Below are 18,805 nucleotides of genomic sequence, written 5' to 3'. Positions count from 1 at the left end.
GCGTGCACTGGCCAGCCTGAACTGGAAGGTCACTCTTCTGGGACTTCAGTCTCGAGCCTCAGTCAGCTCTTTGTTTTTGTTGGAGCGTGGAAGGACTAGGGAGGGCTCTTTACTCTGTGCCCCTGCGCCAGTGTCTGCCTATTCTAGGTCTCCGGGAACATTAAGAACGGCCCTAGGGGACCTTGTGGAGGTCACCGGCAGCTATCAAGATCACTCCACCTATCAAGCTGTTCACCCTACCACTTACTAGTGATCTGTTTAATTAACAGTGTGTATCATGCTATAGTGATCTGTTTAATTCACAGTGTGAATCATGGCCTTTTTCCTGATTCTTGGACAGGCTTTTCACATTCTAATTAATAGAAACGGTGGAATGCATTCTTGAAAGCATGGGTTTCACAGTTGGATCATCCTGGTTTCACATACTAAATACGTGTTTTCTAGCAAATTGCCGAATTTGATTTCTCACCGATTAAATGTAGGTAGCAGAAAGGACTATTTTGTACGGTTGTTGAGGATGAAATGAGATCATCATCTTGATTCAGTGCGTAATATGTCCATAAAGAATCTGCCTGCAGTTCAGGAGACAGGGTTTTGATCCCTGGATTGGGAAGATACCCTGGAGAAGGAAATGGCAACCCACTCCAGTATTCTTGCCTGGAGAATTCCATGGACAGAGGATTCCAAGAGTCAGAAGACTGACTAAATTACCACCAGCATTATATAGTAAACAATCAATAGATGTTAGCCATTATTCTCAACTTCCCATCACAGGTCAAACAGGGAAACTAGAATGAGTGGTGTCTGCCTGGTTAAACTACCTAGCAAAGTATTGAATAGTTTTGTCTCAGGACACTTAAGATGTCAGTAAGCCTAAGACCGCAATAAGCATGTAAGCAGATATTCACTGGAGAAAGACAACCATACAAGACTTTCTCAATATTAGAGAAGTCATGTTTGGCATAAGCCATTTTGTGGTCTGAGGCTGGCCACAGTGATCCTTTTTTAAAAAAAATTTTTTATTTTTTTTTTTTTTGGCTGCACTGGGTCTTTGTTGCTGTGCGCAGGCTTTTCTCTAGTTGCAGCAAGCAGAGGCTACTCTCTAGTTGTGGTCTGCAGGTTTCTCATTGAGGTGGCTACTCTTTGTTACAGAGCACAGGCTCTAGGGTTCACTGGCTTTGGTAGCTGGGGAGGGCAAGCTCAGTAGTTGGGCTCCATGGGCTTAGTTGCTCCTCAACGTGTGGAGTCATCCTGGAGCAGGGATTAAACCCATGTCCCCTGCATTGGCAAGTGGATTCCTAACCACTGGACTGCCAGAGAAGTTTAGAAATTACTGGTATTAAAGAAACAAAGAATGCAGAAACAACTGTTACCAGGCAAGAGAAGTAACAGTGGCAAAGATAATATCTCAGAAGTAAAGACTCTTCGTCCTGGGAGTTTCCTGGTGGTCCAGTGGTTAGGGCTCCCAGCTTCCATTGCAGAGGGTACAAGGTTGATCCCTGCTCTGGAAACCAATATCCTGCAAGCTGCCAAAAAGAAAAAAAAATTCCTAGTTCTGTTTCAATGGTATAGATTAGCCTGAAGCACTCAACCACCCGATCACCTGGAACCCAAGGGATGATAATGTTGAGCTTTTTGACTCTCTTGACTTCAATCAGCTCATGTTTGGAATCTCAACCACCTAAGCCCCTACATGAAATATACATGTACCCTTAGCTTAAACTTACCCAGTTTTGCAGTTTAGGGGCGACGCTGGTGTGGGAAACACCAGGAAATATCCCTGGTGTTATTCTTACTTGCTGCAAGTAATAAATCCTTCCTTCTGCTCTTTGCCTTGGTGGTTTTTTGGCTTGACATCTACCAAGAGGCTTCAGGTAACAAGCTCTTCCCTTTCTGTGCACTTAGAATATCGCCCATAAGGATCCTTTATTATATATTACCTTACACTAGTTTTCCATGAATATCTAGTTTATTTACCCAGATTTTTTAAACTCCTAGAAGACTGGACCTGCCCTCTCTCCTCTCCACTGTGCTCTTCACATAGCAAAGGCTGGAAAAATACGAAAGCAAAATTAACTTAGGTTTTCAATGCATCTTTACAACCACTTGAGTTCCTCATTATTACTATAAAATAATAGGAGCACAGAGAAACAGTCTGTTTGCAAATATGCACTTTGAAGCCCATGAGGTAGAATGACTTGTTGTTCAGTCGCTTAGTCATATCTGACTCTTTGTGACCACATGGACTGCAGTACGCCAGGCTTCTTTGTCTTTTACTGTCTCCTAGAGTTTGCTCAAACTCTTATCCATTAAGTCGATGATGCCATCCAACCATCTCATCTTCTGTTGCCCCCTTCTCCTGCCCTCAGTCTTTCCCAGCATCAGGATTTTTTCCAGTGAGTCAGCTCTTTGCATCAGGCAGCCAAAATATTGGCTTTAGCTCTAGCATCAGTCCTTCCAGTGAATATTCAGGGTTGATTTCTTTTAGGATTGACTGGTTTGATCTTGCTATCCAAGGACCTCTCAAGAGTCTTCTCCAGCACCAGAATTTGAAAGCATCAGTTCATCAGCATTCAGCCTTCTCTGTTGTCCAACTCTCACATCTGTACTTGACTACTGGAAAAACCATAGTTTTGACTAGATGGACCTTAGTCGGCAAAGTAATGTCTCTGCTTTTTAATATGCTGTCTAGGTTGGCCATAGCTTTTCTTCCAAGGAGCAAGCATTTATTGATTTCATGGCTGCAGTGATCGTCTGCAGTGATTTTGGAGCCCAATAAAATAAAGTCTGTCACTATTTCCATTGTTTCCCCATCTATTTACCATGAAGTGATGGGACCAGATACCATGATCTTCATTTTTTGAATGTTGAGTTTTGAGCCAGTTTTTTCACTCTCTTCTTTCATGTTCATCAAGAGACTCTTTAGTTCCTCTTCACTTTCTGCCATAAGGGTGGTGGTATCTGCATATCTGAGGTTATTGATATTTCTCCCGTCAGTCTTGATTCCCCCTTGAGCTTCATCCATGTCAGCATTTCTCATGATGTACTCTTCATATAAATTAAATAAGCAGGGTGACAATATACAGCGTTGACTTACTCCTTTCCCAGTTGGGAACCAGTCTGTTGTTCCATGTCCAGTTCTAACTGTTGCTTCTTGACCTGCATACAGGTTTCTCAGGAGGCAGGTAAGGTGGTCTGATATTCCCATCTCTTGAAGAATTTTTGACAGTTTATTATGATCTACAGTCAAAGGCTTTAATGTAGTCATTGAAGAAGTAGATATTTTTCTGGAATTCCCTTTTTCTGTGATTCAACAGATGTTGGCAATTTGATCTCTGGTTCCTCTGCCTTTTTAAAATCAAACTTGTACATCTGGAAATTTTGAGATCACGTAGTTTGAAGCCTAGCTTGAAGAATTTTGAGCATGAGTGTAGTAGTTTGTGTAGTAATTTGAATATTCTTTGGTAGAATGACTGCTAAAGTCAGAAGAGTGCAAAGAACCAAAGTCTTTTGCCCTCAAAGTCTAGTTTAGTTTCCTCTCAATCACAGTACATTAGTACATTAATAATGAGGGTTATACCATCAGTTTGTTAATTTATGTAAACAGGAATATGAATGATTTTGTTGAACATACCTGGATTGTTTTACATTTTTAGGCAGCTTGGATTAATTAGGAGAAAATCAATTCCACCAGCAAATGGAAACCTAGGAAGAAGCAAATCTAGTAAGTAATGTGCCTCATTTCTTTACATTCTGTAGTTTTGCACTTTTAACACTGGTGATACATAAGGACACTGATCTTTTGCAGAGCAGTTGTTTGACTACTTAATCATCATTGATTTTGAGTCAACATGTTGGAATGATGGGAAACACCACCGGAGTCAGGAAATAAGTAAGTCTGAACTTGCCTGCCAATGGCCAAAGATCCCCTGGAGAAGGGCACAGCAGCCCACTGCAGTATTCTTGCCTGGAGAATCCCATGGACAGAGGAGCCTGGTGGGCTGCAGTCTATAGGGTCATTGGACATGACTGAAGCAACTTAGCACACAGTACAAGCAATGCTAAATAAGAAAACAAAATGATCTGTGGATTGGTAATTTACTATGAAATCTGATGACAAAAAAGACCCACAAACCTAATACTTAAGTGTGTCACCACATAAAATAATTGTTTTGGGATTATATTCAAAATCTCAACTACATAGAAATTGATTAAAAAAAATACCTTTGTAAAAAGAACTATGTTTCAACTTTCGTATGGTCTTCTAATTATGGAAATATATTCAAGAGTTTTAAATAGATATACCTGTAACTTTAATAGTTTGATTTATTCTTTGGCATAATTTTATATAACCATTACATTACACTGCTTTGGTCATTTTAATGTGCTTTCACTAAAACAATGATTATTTAATAATACTATGTGAAGGTAATATCAATATATACTTAATTTAAAATGATTGCAGCATTAGTTTAGCAATTATGTATTCAGCTGTCAATTGATGATTCTTTCATGTAGTTGAATTTCCAGCTGTATTACTGAACACATCAACTGGAGAGATTGAATCTGAGTTCCATGCTTATGTTCAGCCTCAGGAACATCCAATTCTCTCTGAATTTTGCATGGAACTGACAGGCATAAGGCAGGTATGCCCTCTCTTTTCCCCACTTCTCATCCTCCCATTTCAACAAAAAACAAGCAGGAAAGATGTAAATATTAAAATTCAGAAAGAAAATAAAAGCTATATGCCATGTGGAATTAGATTTGTTCACTGTTAGAAATCCTGTCCCCTTCAGAAGCCCACTAGAATCTTTAAAAATCAGAAAAAATTACACTCCCACGGTGGTCCAATGATTATGACTCCGTACTCCCACTGCAGAGGTCGTGGGTTTGATCCCTGGTTGAGAAATTAAGATTCCCCCATGGTACAGCCAAAAAAAAATTGGAAAGAATAGTGTTATAAAAATGTATATCAAATATATTTTATGGAAATTAAGTGATATCAGATTTCCAGCTATCAGGATATCTTTATTGTATTTCTGTGTGATTTTAGATTAGTCAATGTAATTTTTCTTATCTTGTAGAATTCTAATTGTTTTATTATCTCTCTCTTATGTGTTTTAACATCTTTTCACTAGATAAACTGCCAGTTAAAACCTCTTCCTTGTTGTATATCTTCCTCATAGTGCCTAATTATGTGTGCAATAATTACGGAATTCAGTAACTGAATTCATATTATATGACTCTATTCAGGCTCAGGTTGATGAAGGAGTCCCTCTGAAGATTTGTTTATCTCAGTTCTGTAAATGGATTCAGAAGATTCAGCAACAGAAGAAAATTATTTTTGCTACTACAATATCAGATATTTCCACTTCTGAAGTAAAATTATGTGCATTTGTTACTTGGTCAGGTAAAAAAATAACTTATATTTAGCAATCATTAATGAGTAGCATTGCCACTAGTTAATTCTTTATCTCTAGTAAGAATTATACTTGTTACCTTCCTGGGCCACAAAAAGAAATCTTTAATGTCTAGCATGATATTAACCAACAAAAGTAAACTTATTCATATTTTTAAAATTTTAAACACCTTTAAAAGTTAAGCTCTAACTTTTAAGAATCTTTCTAGATTTCTCTATTCTCCTGAATCTGGGCAAAGACGGGTAAAAGTTTTTTTTATCATGGTATTTCTACAATTTTGATAAAAAGAATCCATATTCACCTTGAAATCTTTGCTTTTATACTTTCACGCTTCTAATGTAGACACCAAGGGAAAAAAATGGGCCATTTAAAGTAGATCTTTTATATGCCCTAATAGAGCATTACCTTTAATAGTCATTGTTAACAATGCTGTCATTGACGCATAGCATTGATAATTGTGTTTGGGTCTGTATGATCAGGCCATTCAAGATGGCTGTTCTTTTGTTCTCTGTATACCACTGCTTGACCTACACCCTACTCATATGACTGACCTCCCCTCTTAATACATACTTGCCCTTAGCCCCGGCTAGTGATTGTTCTAATCTTTAGATCTTTAGACCAGAATCTTTATCTCCACCATGATAACTTATCAAAGGAACATGAAGGGCTTTCTCCTCAGCTGGTTTCTTTGATAACTGATGAACCAACTGATGTCAATTCCGTCTATAACTGAAGACTGCTGCCATCATGTCCTGCCCACCATCTGCTTCACATGATGGAGTATGCTCCAAGACCTTCAGACATGTACAGTCCCCCTGTTCATTAAACCCTTGATGTCTCTGTCACTGACTCTGGGCTCTTTCTTTGGTCTTGAGGTTGGGCAAGTACAGTGCTTACATGGCTGTGGGGTACAGCCCAACAGGGTCCCTGTAAGATGTTTGGTTTCTCAGTTACATTAATATTTTCTACAATGTTGAAAGCAGATAATCTTTTCCATCTAAGCCTTGTAATGTGACACCTAACTCTTCTTTCTGAAATGTCAGTGTGTTTTACTGGGCTTTTAAGAAATCACTTTGAAACTTAGTTACTGACCTAATTTCATACTAGTAAGTTATGAGTAATTTTTAAATACTAGGGCAACAAAATCTTACTCTTCTATTATATGTTGCATAGTATATAATATATACAATATGTTGTATATGTATATACTAGATATAAAATATAGTATAGTGTATGTTATGTATTATTCTAAGTCCTGTTATTCTGTTTTATGTCGACTTTCAGCATTTTGTTTATAGATAATAGCATAAGTAAAAACCATTAGCATCATTGACTTTGTTCTAATATTCTTGATGCAGACTGGGACTTGGGGGTTTGCCTGGAGTATGAATGTAAAAGAAAACAACTGTTAAAACCTGTGTTCCTTAATTCTTGGATTGATCTCAGAGTAACTTACAAGGTAAGGGGGCATGTTCACTTTCCTTCTATTGAAAAGTTATTAAACTTTATCCTACACATAGGCTTCCTTGATAGCTCAATTGGTAAGAATTCACCTGCAATTCAGGGGACCCCGGTTTGATTCCTGGATCAGAAAGATCTGCTGGAAAAGGGATAGGCTAACCCACTCCAGTATTCTTGGGCTTTTTTTATGGTTCGGCTGCTAATGCAGGAGACCTGGGTTTAATCCCTAGATTGGGAAGATCCCCTGGAGAAGGGAAAGGCTACCTACTCCAGTATTCTGGCCTGGAGAATTCCAAGGACTGTATAGTCCATGGGGTTGCAAAGAGTCGGACACAACTGAGCTACTTTCACTTCACACATGAGTATCAGTTCATTTCAGTCACTCAGTCATGTCCTACTCTTTGCGACCCCACGAATCGCAGCATACCAGGCCTCCCTGTCCATCACCAACTCCCGGAGTTCACTCAGAAGACTCACGTCCATTGAATCAGTGATGCCATCCAGCCATCTCATCCTCTGTCGTCCCCTTCTCCTCCTGCCCCCAATCCCTCCCAGCATCAGAGTCTTTTCCAATGAGTCAACTCTTCGCACGAGGTGGCCAAAGTACTGGAGTTTCAGCTTTAGCATCATTCCTTCCAAAGAAATCGCAGGGCTGATCTCCTTCAGAATGGACTGGTTGGATCTCCTTGCAGTCCAAGGGACTCTCAAGAGTCTTCTCCAACACCACAGTTTGAAAGCATCTATTCTTTGGCGCTCAGCCTTCTTCACAGTCCAACTCTCACATCCATACATGACCACAGGAAAAACCATAGCCTTGACTAGACGGACCTTAGTCGGCAAAGTAATATCTCTGCTTTTCAATATGCTATCTAGGTTGGTCATAACTTTTCTTCCAAGGAGTAAACATCTTTTAATTTCATGGCTGCAGTCACCATCTGCAGTGATTTTGGAGCCCAAAAAATAAATTGTGACACTGTTTCCACTGTTTCCCCATCTATTTCCCATGAAGTGATGGGACCGGATGCCATCATCTTCGTTTTCTGAATGTTGAGCTTTAAGCCAACTTTTTCACTTTCCTCTTTCACTTTCATCAAGAGGCTCTTTAGCTCCTCTTCACTTTCTGCCATAAGGGTGGTGTCATCTGCATATCTGAGGTTATTGATATTTCTCCCAGCAATCTTGATTCCAGCTTGTGTTTCTTCCAGTCCAGCGTTTCTCATGATGTACTCTGCATATAAGTTAAATAAGCAGGGTGACAATATACAGCCTTGATGTACTCCTTTTCCTATTTGGAACCAGTCTGTTGTTCCATGTCCAGTACTAATTTTTGGTTCCTGACCTGCATACAGATTTCTCAAGAGGCAGGTCAGGTGGTCTGTATTCCCATCTCTTTCAGAATTTTCCACAGTTTATTGTGATCCACACAGTCAAAGGCTTTGGTATAGTCAATCACACATGGGTATGGGTTTCTACAAACAAAATATTTTGTTTTGAAGCATCCATATAAATACTTTTCCTAAAGTATATAAAAACAACACAAAAATAAGCACATTTCAAATCTAATAGAATAAAAATCATAAGAAGTAAATGGTTAACTGAATAGCCTTTCACATAGTAATTATTTTTAAAAATATATTGTCTTTTATTTGACTAGATTTTCTATAGAAGAAAACCAAAAGGACTCAGTGGTGCCCTGCAGGAAGTGGGAATGCAATTCTCAGGGCGAGAACATTTTGGTTAGTATATCTTGAGATTAATTTTATTATGTAAGTCATTTTATTTTTATACACTTTCATTTGCTTCTCATTTTTCAATGATGTCATTAATAAAGAATATCCTCAGCCTGAAAAAGCCCTAGTCTATACATTCAGATTGTTTCCAAGATTTTCAAATTACCATTTCCTTAAAATATTGTAAGGTTTTATATAAGACCGTTATCTAGTGGATTTCTAGTTTCTTTAAAAAAAAAATGTGTATATGTGCCACATCTTCTATATCCATTCCTCTATTGATGAATATTTAAATTGCTTCCATGTCTTGGCTATTATAAACAGTGGTGCAGTGAACATTGGGGTGCATATATCTTCAGATTATGGTCTTCGCTGAATATATGCCCAGAAGTGGGATTGCTGGATCATAATGGTAGTTCTATTTTTAGTTTTTTAAGGAATCTGCATACTGTTCTGTAGTGGTTGTACCAATTTACATTCCTACTGACAAGGTAGAAGGGCTCCCTTTTCTCCACAGCCTCTCCAGCATTTATTGTTTGGAGACATGTGCTTTTGGCCATCTGTATGTCTTTGGAGAAATGTTTGTTTGGATCTTCTGTTCATTTTTCAATTGGGTGATTTGCTTTTTTGGCATAGAGCTGCATGAGTTATTTATTTTGTTTGTTTGTTTATTTTGAAGATTAATCTCTTGCTTGTTGCTTCATTTGCACATATTTTCTCTGATTCTATGAGTTATCTTTTCATTTTGTTTATTGGTTTCTTTGCTATGCAAAAGCATTTAAATTTAATTAGGTCCCAATTGTTTATTTTAATTTTCATTTTCTTTACTCTAGCAGGTAAATCAAAATAAATACTGCTGTGATTTATGTCAGAGAATGTTCTGCCTGCGTTTCCCTCTTAAGAGTTTTATTGTGTCTGGGCTTACATTTAGGTCTTTGATCCATTTTGAGTTTACTTTTTGCGTATTTTGTTGCAGCATGCAGAATCTTTAGTTACCAGCATGCAGAATGTAGTTCCCTAACCAGGGATTGAACCCCAGCCCCCTGCAGAGTGTTAGCCACTGAACTACCAGGGAAGTCCCCATCCATTTTATTTTGTTTTAATTTTTATTATTCTTTTTTTTTTAACTTTTTATTTTGTATTGGAGTATAGCCAGTTAACAAACTATGTTATGATAGTTTTAGGTGAATAGTGAAGGGACTCAGCCGTACATGTAAATGTATCCATTCTCCCCAAACTCCCCTTCCATCCAGGCTGCCATATAACACTGAGCAGCATTCCATGTGCTATACAGTAGGTCTGTGTTGGTTATCCATTTTAAATATAGCAGAATGTATATGTCAATCCCAAACTCCTAACTATCCCTCCCCCCACCATTCCCCCTGTTACTGTAAGTTCTTTTTCTAAGTCTCTGAGTCTGTTACTACTTTGTAAATAAGTTCATTTGTATAGATAGATAGATAGATTGTACATGTAAGTGATAACAGGATATTTCTCTAACTTACTTCAGTCAGTGTATCTGACTCTTAAGTCCATCCATGTTGTGGCAAAGGCATTATTTCATCTTTTTAATGGCTGGGTAATATTCCATTGGGCTTCCCTGGTGCCTCAATGGTAAAGAATCTGCCTGCAATGCAGGTATGAGTTTGATCCCTGTGTTGGGAAGATTCCCTGGAGAAGGAAATGACAACCCACTCTAATACTCTTGCCTGGGAAATCCCTGGTGAGCTATAGCCCAAAAGAGTCAGACAAGACTTAGTGACTATAACTACCACAAACAATATTCTGTTGTATATATGTACCACATCTTCTTTATTCAATGTTCTGTCAGTGAGCATTTAGATTGTTTCAATGTCTTGGCTATTGTAAACAGCACTGCAATGAGCATTGGGATGCATGTATCCTTTCGGACCATGTCTTTCTCCAGATACATGCCCAGGAGTAGGATTTCAGGATCTATGGTAGCTCTGTTTTCAATTTCTTTAGGAACTCACATATGTTTTCCATAGTGGCCGTACCAGTTTACATTCCCACCAACAGTATAGGAGGGTTTCCTCTTCACACCCTCTCCAGCATTTACTGTTTGTGAATTTTTTGGTGAGGGATCTCTAGTTTTAATTTGCGTTTCTCTGATAATTTGCATTTCTCTGATAATTACTGATGTTGAATATCTTTTATGTGCCTCTCGGCCATCTGTATGTCTTCTTTGAAGAAATGTCTATTTAGGTCTTCTGCCCATTTTTTGATTGGGTTGGTTATTTTGATGATATTTAGCTGCATGAGCTGTTTGTAAATTTTGGAGACTAATACCTTGTCTGTCATATCATCTGCAAATATTTTCTCCCATTCTGTGAGTTGTCTTTTCATTTTGTTTATGGTTTCCTTTGCTATGCAAAAGCTTTTGAATTTAATTAGATCCCCTTTATTTCTTTTGTTTTTATTTCCATAACTCAGAAGCAGATCAAAAAAGATATTGCTGTGATTTATGTCAAAGAGTGTTCTGTGTTTTTCTCTAAGAATTTTATAGTGCCTAGTCTCACATCTATGTCTTTAACTCATTTTGAGCTTATTTTTATGTATGGTGATACCTAGAGACAAAAAGAACGAACAGTGATCTAAAACCTATGGGCTGGAGCCAAAGAAGTTCTAAGGGAAGTTTGTAGCAATACAGTCTTACTTCAAGAAACAAGAAAGTCTCAAACAACCTATTCCTATACCTAAAGCAACTAGAGAAAGAAGAACAAACAAAACCTAAAGTTAGTAGAAGGAAATGAATCATGAAGATCAGACAGAAATAAATGAAATAGAAACCAAGAAAACAATAGCAAAAATCAGTTAACCTAAAAGCTGGTTCTTTGAAAAGATAAAATTGAGAAACCTTTAGCCTGACTCATCCAGAAAAAAAAGGGAGAGGACTCAAATCAACAAAATTAGAAATGAAAAAAGAATTACGGCTGACATCACAGAAATACAAAGGATCATAAGAGATGACTACCAGCTACTCTGTGGCAGGAAGAAACAGAAAATAATTATGAACAGACCAATCCCAAGTACTGAAATCAAAACTGATTGAATCAACTAACAAACAAAAGTTCAGGACCAGATGACTAAATTTGGGAAATCTTTCATTGGTGAGGCTGCCACAGCTTTCCACAAGACCATTTTATATGATGAAAATTAGTAGATGATCATAAAACCAACTGTATGTTCCAGTTTCTGCTTAAGTGTTAGTATGTTTCTTTACATAGGTACCACTAAATTTAATCTTTGATATCTGTTTCCTCAGGGTTGGATGATTCTCGGAATACTGCCCTTCTTGCTTGGAAAATGATCAGGGATGGTTGCTTAATGAAGATTACAAGGTCTTTGAACAAGGTTAGTGGTGTCTTGCCTCTTTATTCTATTATTTCAAACTCCAGAAGTAATTGCAGGCTAACTGAAATGTAGATGTTATGTATGCTGTCCTTTATAGATCAGTCAGTGCTGATGTTTTTCTTTTTTGTCATATTGTATAATGTATACTAAAGAAATTATGAATGCAGAGTTTCTAAAGTTGTTGGTTTTGTCTGTGGAATCATAGGTTTCCACTAAGAGGAATCCTAATATTTTCACCAGAAATTTGAATATGGAGCAAGTTGAAGAAACATCAGCCTGTACCAATAGCACTCATGATCCCAGCATATATGGTGGGGAGCCTAAAAATTCAATAAAATCTTACAAGAAAATTCAAATGAAGTCAGTTGGTGTGAATTCTCCTATAAAGGTACAGCAGGATCAGTTACAACAAAAGGACAGCATAAAAGCAGGTCTTTGCAGTGTCAGAGGCTGTTTATCTCTCTTTAATGCTACTAAGTCCTGGACTTCTGTGGGGCAATTGCAGTCTTCCAGCCGGAATACACCTATGCAGAAGCAAATAAACCAACATCTTGCATTTAATACCAATTCTAAGTCTTCAACAGTTGGTTCAGAACTGGTACCTGTTTCAACTACCATTTCATCTTTTAATAATGTTTCTGATATGGAAGTGAGTTCTGCTCTTGACTGTTTACCTATGTTGGCTGATTGGGAGGATGTAGCTTTATTGCCAGCATCTCAGCCCGAGCAAAATATATATTGTATACCTCGCGTTAGTGACTCAAATGTAGACACTTCACTTAATTCTGGAGAAAAAGTAATGGTTTTAGAAGAATCTGAAATGTTAAGTCATGAAAACTTTGGAGGCACAGAAGAAACTCCTGAAAAATCTGTTACCTCTAAGTCTATTGTATATAAGAGTCCCCATACCACTATTTATAATATAAAGGAAGCCAAAGATCCAGGTTCAGATACTTTTGGCTTTAAATTACCTGAATGTAAATCAAGTAATTTCAACAGTGTTAATTCCAATGTGTCTCATCCTTTAGTTTTGGGGAAACATCCTCTTTGTTTAGATGATAGTAAAAGGAATCCATCCAGTCCTCCACTTTTCCCACCAGCAAAAAAGCAGACTTTCACTATTCATGAAGAAAAGCCTGCATCATCTAATGACTCCCCAGGAGCAATTTCTTCCTGGAAGATTCTCCCTTCTGTCTTAACTTCTACAGTTAATCTGCAAGAACCTTGGAAGAGTGGGAAAGTAACACCTCCTTTATGCAAGTGTGGCCGAAGATCTAAGAGACTTACTGTTTCTAATAATGGACCAAACCATGGAAAAGTCTTCTATTGTTGTCCTGTTGGGAAGTACCAAGAAAAGAGAAAATGTTGTGGTTATTTCAAGTGGGAACAAACACTTCAAAAGGAAAGAGCAAACAGTATAGTTCTATCTCATTCCCCAGGAGGACTCACTTTTAGTTCTCTAGAAACAAACCTTATTTATGACAGAAATGTAAATTTCTCTACTGAAAGTTCATTGAGACTCAGACCTTCAATGAGAAATTGACCTTTTTTGTGTCTAAACTATGTTTTTACTTCACTGTGACTTTTAGTGCAGTAAAGAGAAAAAAATGTGTATAGGGCTACATGTTGTGAGGACTCTGCATATCTGAGCTCTGTAAGCTACTCTGGGGCTATTCAGCACATTCACACACACACACTGAAAATAGAAAAAAATAATGTCACAGCCTTCTAATTTCATTCACCAGTTATCTAATTTGTCTTCTCTCCATGTATGAATCCTGATTGTCCCCTGAATTTCCACACATGAGTATGCTGATAATGTTTTATACTATTTTATTTATATTTCATATATTAACTGTTACCAAACATCACATTTTTTTGAAGAACCACAAATTAAAACTTGATAAACTGTATTTATTAGATTAAATATAATAGCAATATTAATACATGATATCCTATCTATTTATATTGAATTATAATGTCATACAATATTATATCAGTTTCAGGAATACAATATATGATATCCTTTTACACTTAGACCTTGAAATGAATTTTAAATTATTTTTAAATTGTTTGGATAACAATGTGACCAATAAAAAAATCCCTAGACCAGTTTCAGGTAGATACTTGTACTTTGAGAATTACGATAATCTATTATTTAAGACTTTTCTAAAAACTTTATAACTTGTTTCATTTTATTTCAGCCATTAAAAATTGGTTCTGATTTATAGTCAGTGTATCAGTAGAATTACTCAGCTAAGATCTGGAATTCAATAGGTCAGAGATTTAGTTCAGAAATTGCATCTACACTATGTGTTTAAAAATTCCTCAACAACTGATGGTATTCTTTTTATATTACCAAATTATAAAAACATTGACACCGATGCAGAGGAATTTATTGAATGTTTTATTTCAGAATCCAGCCTATGAGGTGATAACCACAGGATATTTTAAATCAATTAGTTTATAAGCATACTATCACATTTTTTACCACCTTTTCATAATCTTTGATTTTACAGTCTTATTTTATAGAGACCATCATAATTAATGGAATAGGCTTAAATTGTTTCCCATTCTTTCTTCCTCAGTTCATTTCTTTTTATCTTCCCACTAATAGTCTTTGGCAGCTCTTGAATAAATTCTACCTGTAGATATCCAAGGGAAGAAAATTAGGCCAGAAGTTTTCATCTTTAGACAAAGTCAATTATGTTATGAACTCTAAGTGAAAGAATCAGGACACCAGTTAGGGGGTTTTCTGGTAACAGCCAAAAAAGGGAAAAGGGATATTGTTGAGGATATTTTTTTGATATTTGATATTTTTTAGTATTTACTATAAGTCCAGTAAGCCAAATGACCCTACAAATTAGGTTAAGAGTTTCATTTTGATCTCAGATTCTGTTTCTTATCCATGTCATTAGTTCAGTTTGAAATGTTTGGTATAGCACATTTCAAGAGAATGTTCATTAAAATGGAAAAAATAAACAGCTGAAAATTTCCAGAATACTAAGCTAATATTGTTCTTAATTAGAGTACCTACCTTTCTGGGATACTTGTAAGGTGCTGTATTTCTTTTTACATGCTCCTGAATCTCCTTTTTCAGTTGTTCTTGATCATGTGACTTGTAATCAGGATTCAGAACAATGAAAGCCTTTACTACCTAAAATAAATATTTGAATGATGAGTTGTATATTTTTATGTTTCAATGTATCTTTCTCTTAACTTGAGAATCTAAATAAATACCTCATATGGTGAGCCAAAATGTTTATTAGGGTCTGATCTCAGCTTTACATTCTTAAGCCAGCCAGTTGACTCCCATACCTAGATTTTATATCTATTGTGTGTGTGTGTGTGTGTGTGTGTGTGTGTGTGTGTGCTCAGTTGCTCAGTCGTCTCCAACTTTGACCCCATGGACTGTAGCCTGCCAGGCTCCTCTGTCCATGGAATTTTCCAGACAAGAGTACTGGAGCAGGTTGCCATTTCCTACTCCAGGGGATCTTAATACAACCTAGCTTTTGGAACCCCTACTTTGATTTTGATCTGTACTTGAACTCCCTCATCTCACTACATCTTAAACTACTTTCTGACCTGTTTCTGATCATCTCTGCTCTTGACTTCTTGCCTCATCTGTTATCCCCTTAAAAAAATTTTCTTTTGGAAACTTGGTAGTGCACTAAGCACAGTCTTTTATAAAACAACCCATCCTGATCTAGTCTAGTTTATAGGTCACCACCCTCAGTATGGTCTTAATAAACAGTCTTCTGACTGAGTTTGCCATATCCTTGTTAAAAGAAACAGTTTGCTGAGACTGTCCACTCTATTCCATAGACACTTCTGTTGATGCAAGGCAGTTGTGTATGTGTGTCTATGCATGTATATAATTTTCTTGTATTCATTGTTTGACATTTCATAAAATTTATTTGTATTTTGCTTGTTCTATTGCTTATCAACATTTTTATGAATTAAAAAATTTCATCCTTGCTATAAGTGAATTGTGCAAAGGCAAGTTATTTTAAGAACTAGTGTTTGTAATTACTGGTTTGTATATTGGTGACTCATGCACCTTGGATAAAATCTAACTTTATAGAATTCTTTATAAACCATTATAGAAAATGATAAATTAATAAAGAGAAATCTAACATGGTTAAAAGTATGAACTCTGAAGTACACAACCTGGATTTGAGTCACACTTTGCCTATAATCTCAGACAAGTTAGGACACATCTGTGCCTCAGTTTCCTTCTCTGTGAAAGGAGTTTATGAGGATTAAGTAAATTAACATAGGTATAGGGCTTATAACAATACCTGGAACATATATACTAAGTCATTAAAAACATGAGGTATCAGTTGTAGTAATTTCTTTTGCACAGAATTTCAGGGAAACTTTGAAGCCCACTTATAGATTTTAGGTTAAAAAAGTCTTATATTTCTACTATTACAACTAATACCTAATATTTTTAATGACTTAATATGTTCTAAGTATTGTTATAAGCCCTTTACCTATGTTAACTTGTTTAATCCTCACAAACTTTTTAAAAAATAAATTAAAAATCATTTTTAATTTTATTCTCCAGAGAAAACCAGCAAAGTGGTGTGAATTATTCCTATTTTTCCTAAGACATTTATACTTAAAAATGGAACCTTGCTGTACATTACAACTTTATATCCTTCTCTCTTTTTGTAATTTTTTTTGTTGAAGTATGGTTGATTAACTGTTGTTAGTTTCAGGTGTACAGCAAAGTGATTCAGATATAGATAAGATAGAGTTTTTTTCAGATTCTTTTCCCTTATAGATTTATTACAAAATATGGAGTGTAATTCCCCTCACAGAATCCTTTTACAGAGGAGGAAATGATGACTGATGTTAAGGGAAAGACTCATTCCACCTACTGATGGCATTCAGAACAAAGGGACAAACTTCAATAATTACTGAATCTTTTCCCTACTTAAATTACTAGAATGTGGAATATTATTGACCATGCCTGGCAAAAAGTACCTGAAGAGTGGCATGGAATCTTTAAACCCAGACTACCAGGTGATCAACCCCAACAGAAGTGAGATTTTAGGACTTCTGTCTTATTTATATTTCCTGAAGCCTCTACTTACTGACCGACCCAGCTTGCTTCTAGTTACTTAGTTCCTATTTCTGACCTTGTTCCTAGTCCGGATATCTGATGCCAGCCTATCCTCAGCTACACTAGGGGCTATGTTAGTTTCCAGATCTGGGTAACAACTTGAACCTATGTAATTAGCTTCTGACTTCCCTGGTGGCTCAGACGGTAAAGTATCTGTCTACAATGCAAGAGACCCAGGTTCAATCCGTGGGTGGGGAAGATTTCCTGGAGAAGGAAATAGCAAACCCACTCCAGTATTCTTGCCTGGAAAATCCCATGGACGGAGGAGCCTGATAGGCTACAGCCCATGGGGTCGTTTCTGGTGTGAACCTGGGTTGTTGGCATTCACACTGTCTTGCCCCAGTACTCCATGGAGATGATTCAAATTCTTTATAGAGTGTATATTTTCAGTCTCATTCTGTAGCAGTTCATTCTAATTAGCGTATTTCTATCTGACTAGCATATTTAATAATGAGTCTCTAAACTACATAATTAGTGAATGAATCATTTAGGTAATTCTGTTTCAGTGAACTACTATTTAAAAGTATGTGTTAGACTGCCAACAAACTAAGGTAGAGGCAAATCAGTTACCTCTCCTCTGATGGGATCTGGACTGCTGACAACAGCTGACTCTGCAACTGCAGGATGTTCAATCAGGGCACTTTCTACCTCAAACGGACCAATTCGGTAACTGGGAAATAAAACATAAGGCAGGAATTTATAAAGGTGAGCAAAAAGTTCACTCCAGACTACTAACAAACAGTCAACATAGACATATCCACAGATGAAAATTACCCAGAAGATAATATGATATCATCTGCTCTTGAAACAAACCAGAAATATCCATCCTCATCCATATAGCCTCTGTCCCCAGTGATATAGAAATTGCCTCGTAGAGTTGAAGCTGTTTTTGTAGGATTATCCTGTAAAACAAATGATAATTTTATTTTGAATGTTATTCTTTGATCCAGTTGGATTTTTAAATATTTAAGGAGAAAAAAAAATTTTAGTGTTTTTGAGAATTCTTAGAATGAAGAGGAGCTAACATGAGAAATAGAGATGGAAGTCTAGCATTGAGCCAGCCCAATATAAGATAGGTAAACTATAACTACAAAGACTAGGCATGCTGGGAATTTTTTTAGATTGGTTACAAAATAAATATTGCAGGAAGTCAGAGGAGTAGGCTAAATAAGTCTTTTGATAATTGGTTAATATCTCAACACTCATAGGAAAAAAGAGAAGTCAATACACAGAGTTAAAGTACCAATACCTAATAAGTCAAAGAACAGGGTTTTATTGTGTGTTTGTTATGTATTTTGTTTGGCTTACACAAAAATAGAAAATTGATTCTGTAAATTTGGCAGGAAGTAAAAGGAAGTATTGTTACATTATGTATTACTGACAGAACCTGAGCCTTTGATTATATTGGTGTAAACTTTTCTCTAATTTGTATACTGTAATTAGAAATGAAAGTATGTTTGCAAACAGGAGCTTGGGAGGCCTCTAATAAAAGATATTTACTTCAGTTCACTGCCTCATTCCTTGTTTCTCTCACTCTTTCCATGAAGAGAGACCACTAATCAGATTTCAGGAAAATTATTGCGTGCTGATTTACAGTGGAGTGGATTAATGATGTTAAGAGGGCAGTCTTCTTTCTAGGACCCCCTCCCTTTTACCTTCATGGGCTTGGAGCAGTGATCTAGCCTGTG

At 36.7% G+C, this 18,805-nt stretch overlaps 2 protein-coding genes across 15 annotated transcripts in view; one reads left to right on the top strand and one right to left on the bottom strand.

The window, feature by feature from the left end:
• Positions 1-18,805, top strand: part of ERI2 (ERI1 exoribonuclease family member 2) — a 55,241-nt gene that overhangs the window by 157 nt on the left and 36,279 nt on the right. Inside the window, exons 2-9 of one of the 5 annotated variants that reach the window (XM_060405792.1) lie at positions 3,657-3,724; positions 3,809-3,892; positions 4,519-4,646; positions 5,260-5,410; positions 6,779-6,879; positions 8,536-8,617; positions 11,898-11,986; positions 12,192-15,970. In XM_060405792.1, the coding sequence (XP_060261775.1) occupies positions 3,657-3,724; positions 3,809-3,892; positions 4,519-4,646; positions 5,260-5,410; positions 6,779-6,879; positions 8,536-8,617; positions 11,898-11,986; positions 12,192-13,529 (2,041 nt within the window). In that variant the 3' untranslated portion in view covers positions 13,530-15,970. Of the gene's footprint in view, positions 1-3,656; positions 3,725-3,808; positions 3,893-4,518; positions 4,647-5,253; positions 5,411-6,778; positions 6,880-8,535; positions 8,618-11,897; positions 11,987-12,191; positions 15,971-18,805 lie in introns of those variants that run through there. The other 4 variants (XM_004020819.6, XM_042240496.2, XM_042240498.2 and 1 more) reach the window with 4 other exon arrangements.
• Positions 13,880-18,805, bottom strand: part of ACSM3 (acyl-CoA synthetase medium chain family member 3) — a 58,488-nt gene continuing 53,562 nt past the window's right edge. For 6 of the 10 annotated variants that reach the window (XM_060405797.1, XM_060405800.1, XM_042240499.2 and 3 more), the window contains 4 exons: positions 17,892-18,019; positions 17,688-17,787; positions 15,024-15,143; positions 13,880-14,631 (listed from right to left, as the gene is read on the bottom strand). In XM_060405797.1, the coding sequence (XP_060261780.1) occupies positions 14,545-14,631; positions 15,024-15,143; positions 17,688-17,787; positions 17,892-18,019 (435 nt within the window). In that variant the 3' untranslated portion in view covers positions 13,880-14,544. Of the gene's footprint in view, positions 15,144-17,687; positions 17,788-17,891; positions 18,020-18,805 lie in introns of all 10 variants that reach the window. The other 4 variants (XM_060405794.1, XM_060405796.1, XM_060405793.1 and 1 more) reach the window with 1 other exon arrangement.

The sequence above is a fragment of the Ovis aries genome, chromosome 24 (assembly GCF_016772045.2).
Source record: "Ovis aries strain OAR_USU_Benz2616 breed Rambouillet chromosome 24, ARS-UI_Ramb_v3.0, whole genome shotgun sequence".
In the NCBI taxonomy this organism is placed as follows: Eukaryota; Metazoa; Chordata; class Mammalia; order Artiodactyla; family Bovidae; genus Ovis; species Ovis aries.
Note: the sequence above shows the minus strand (reverse complement) of the source record. Positions and strands in the feature narration are given on the sequence as shown.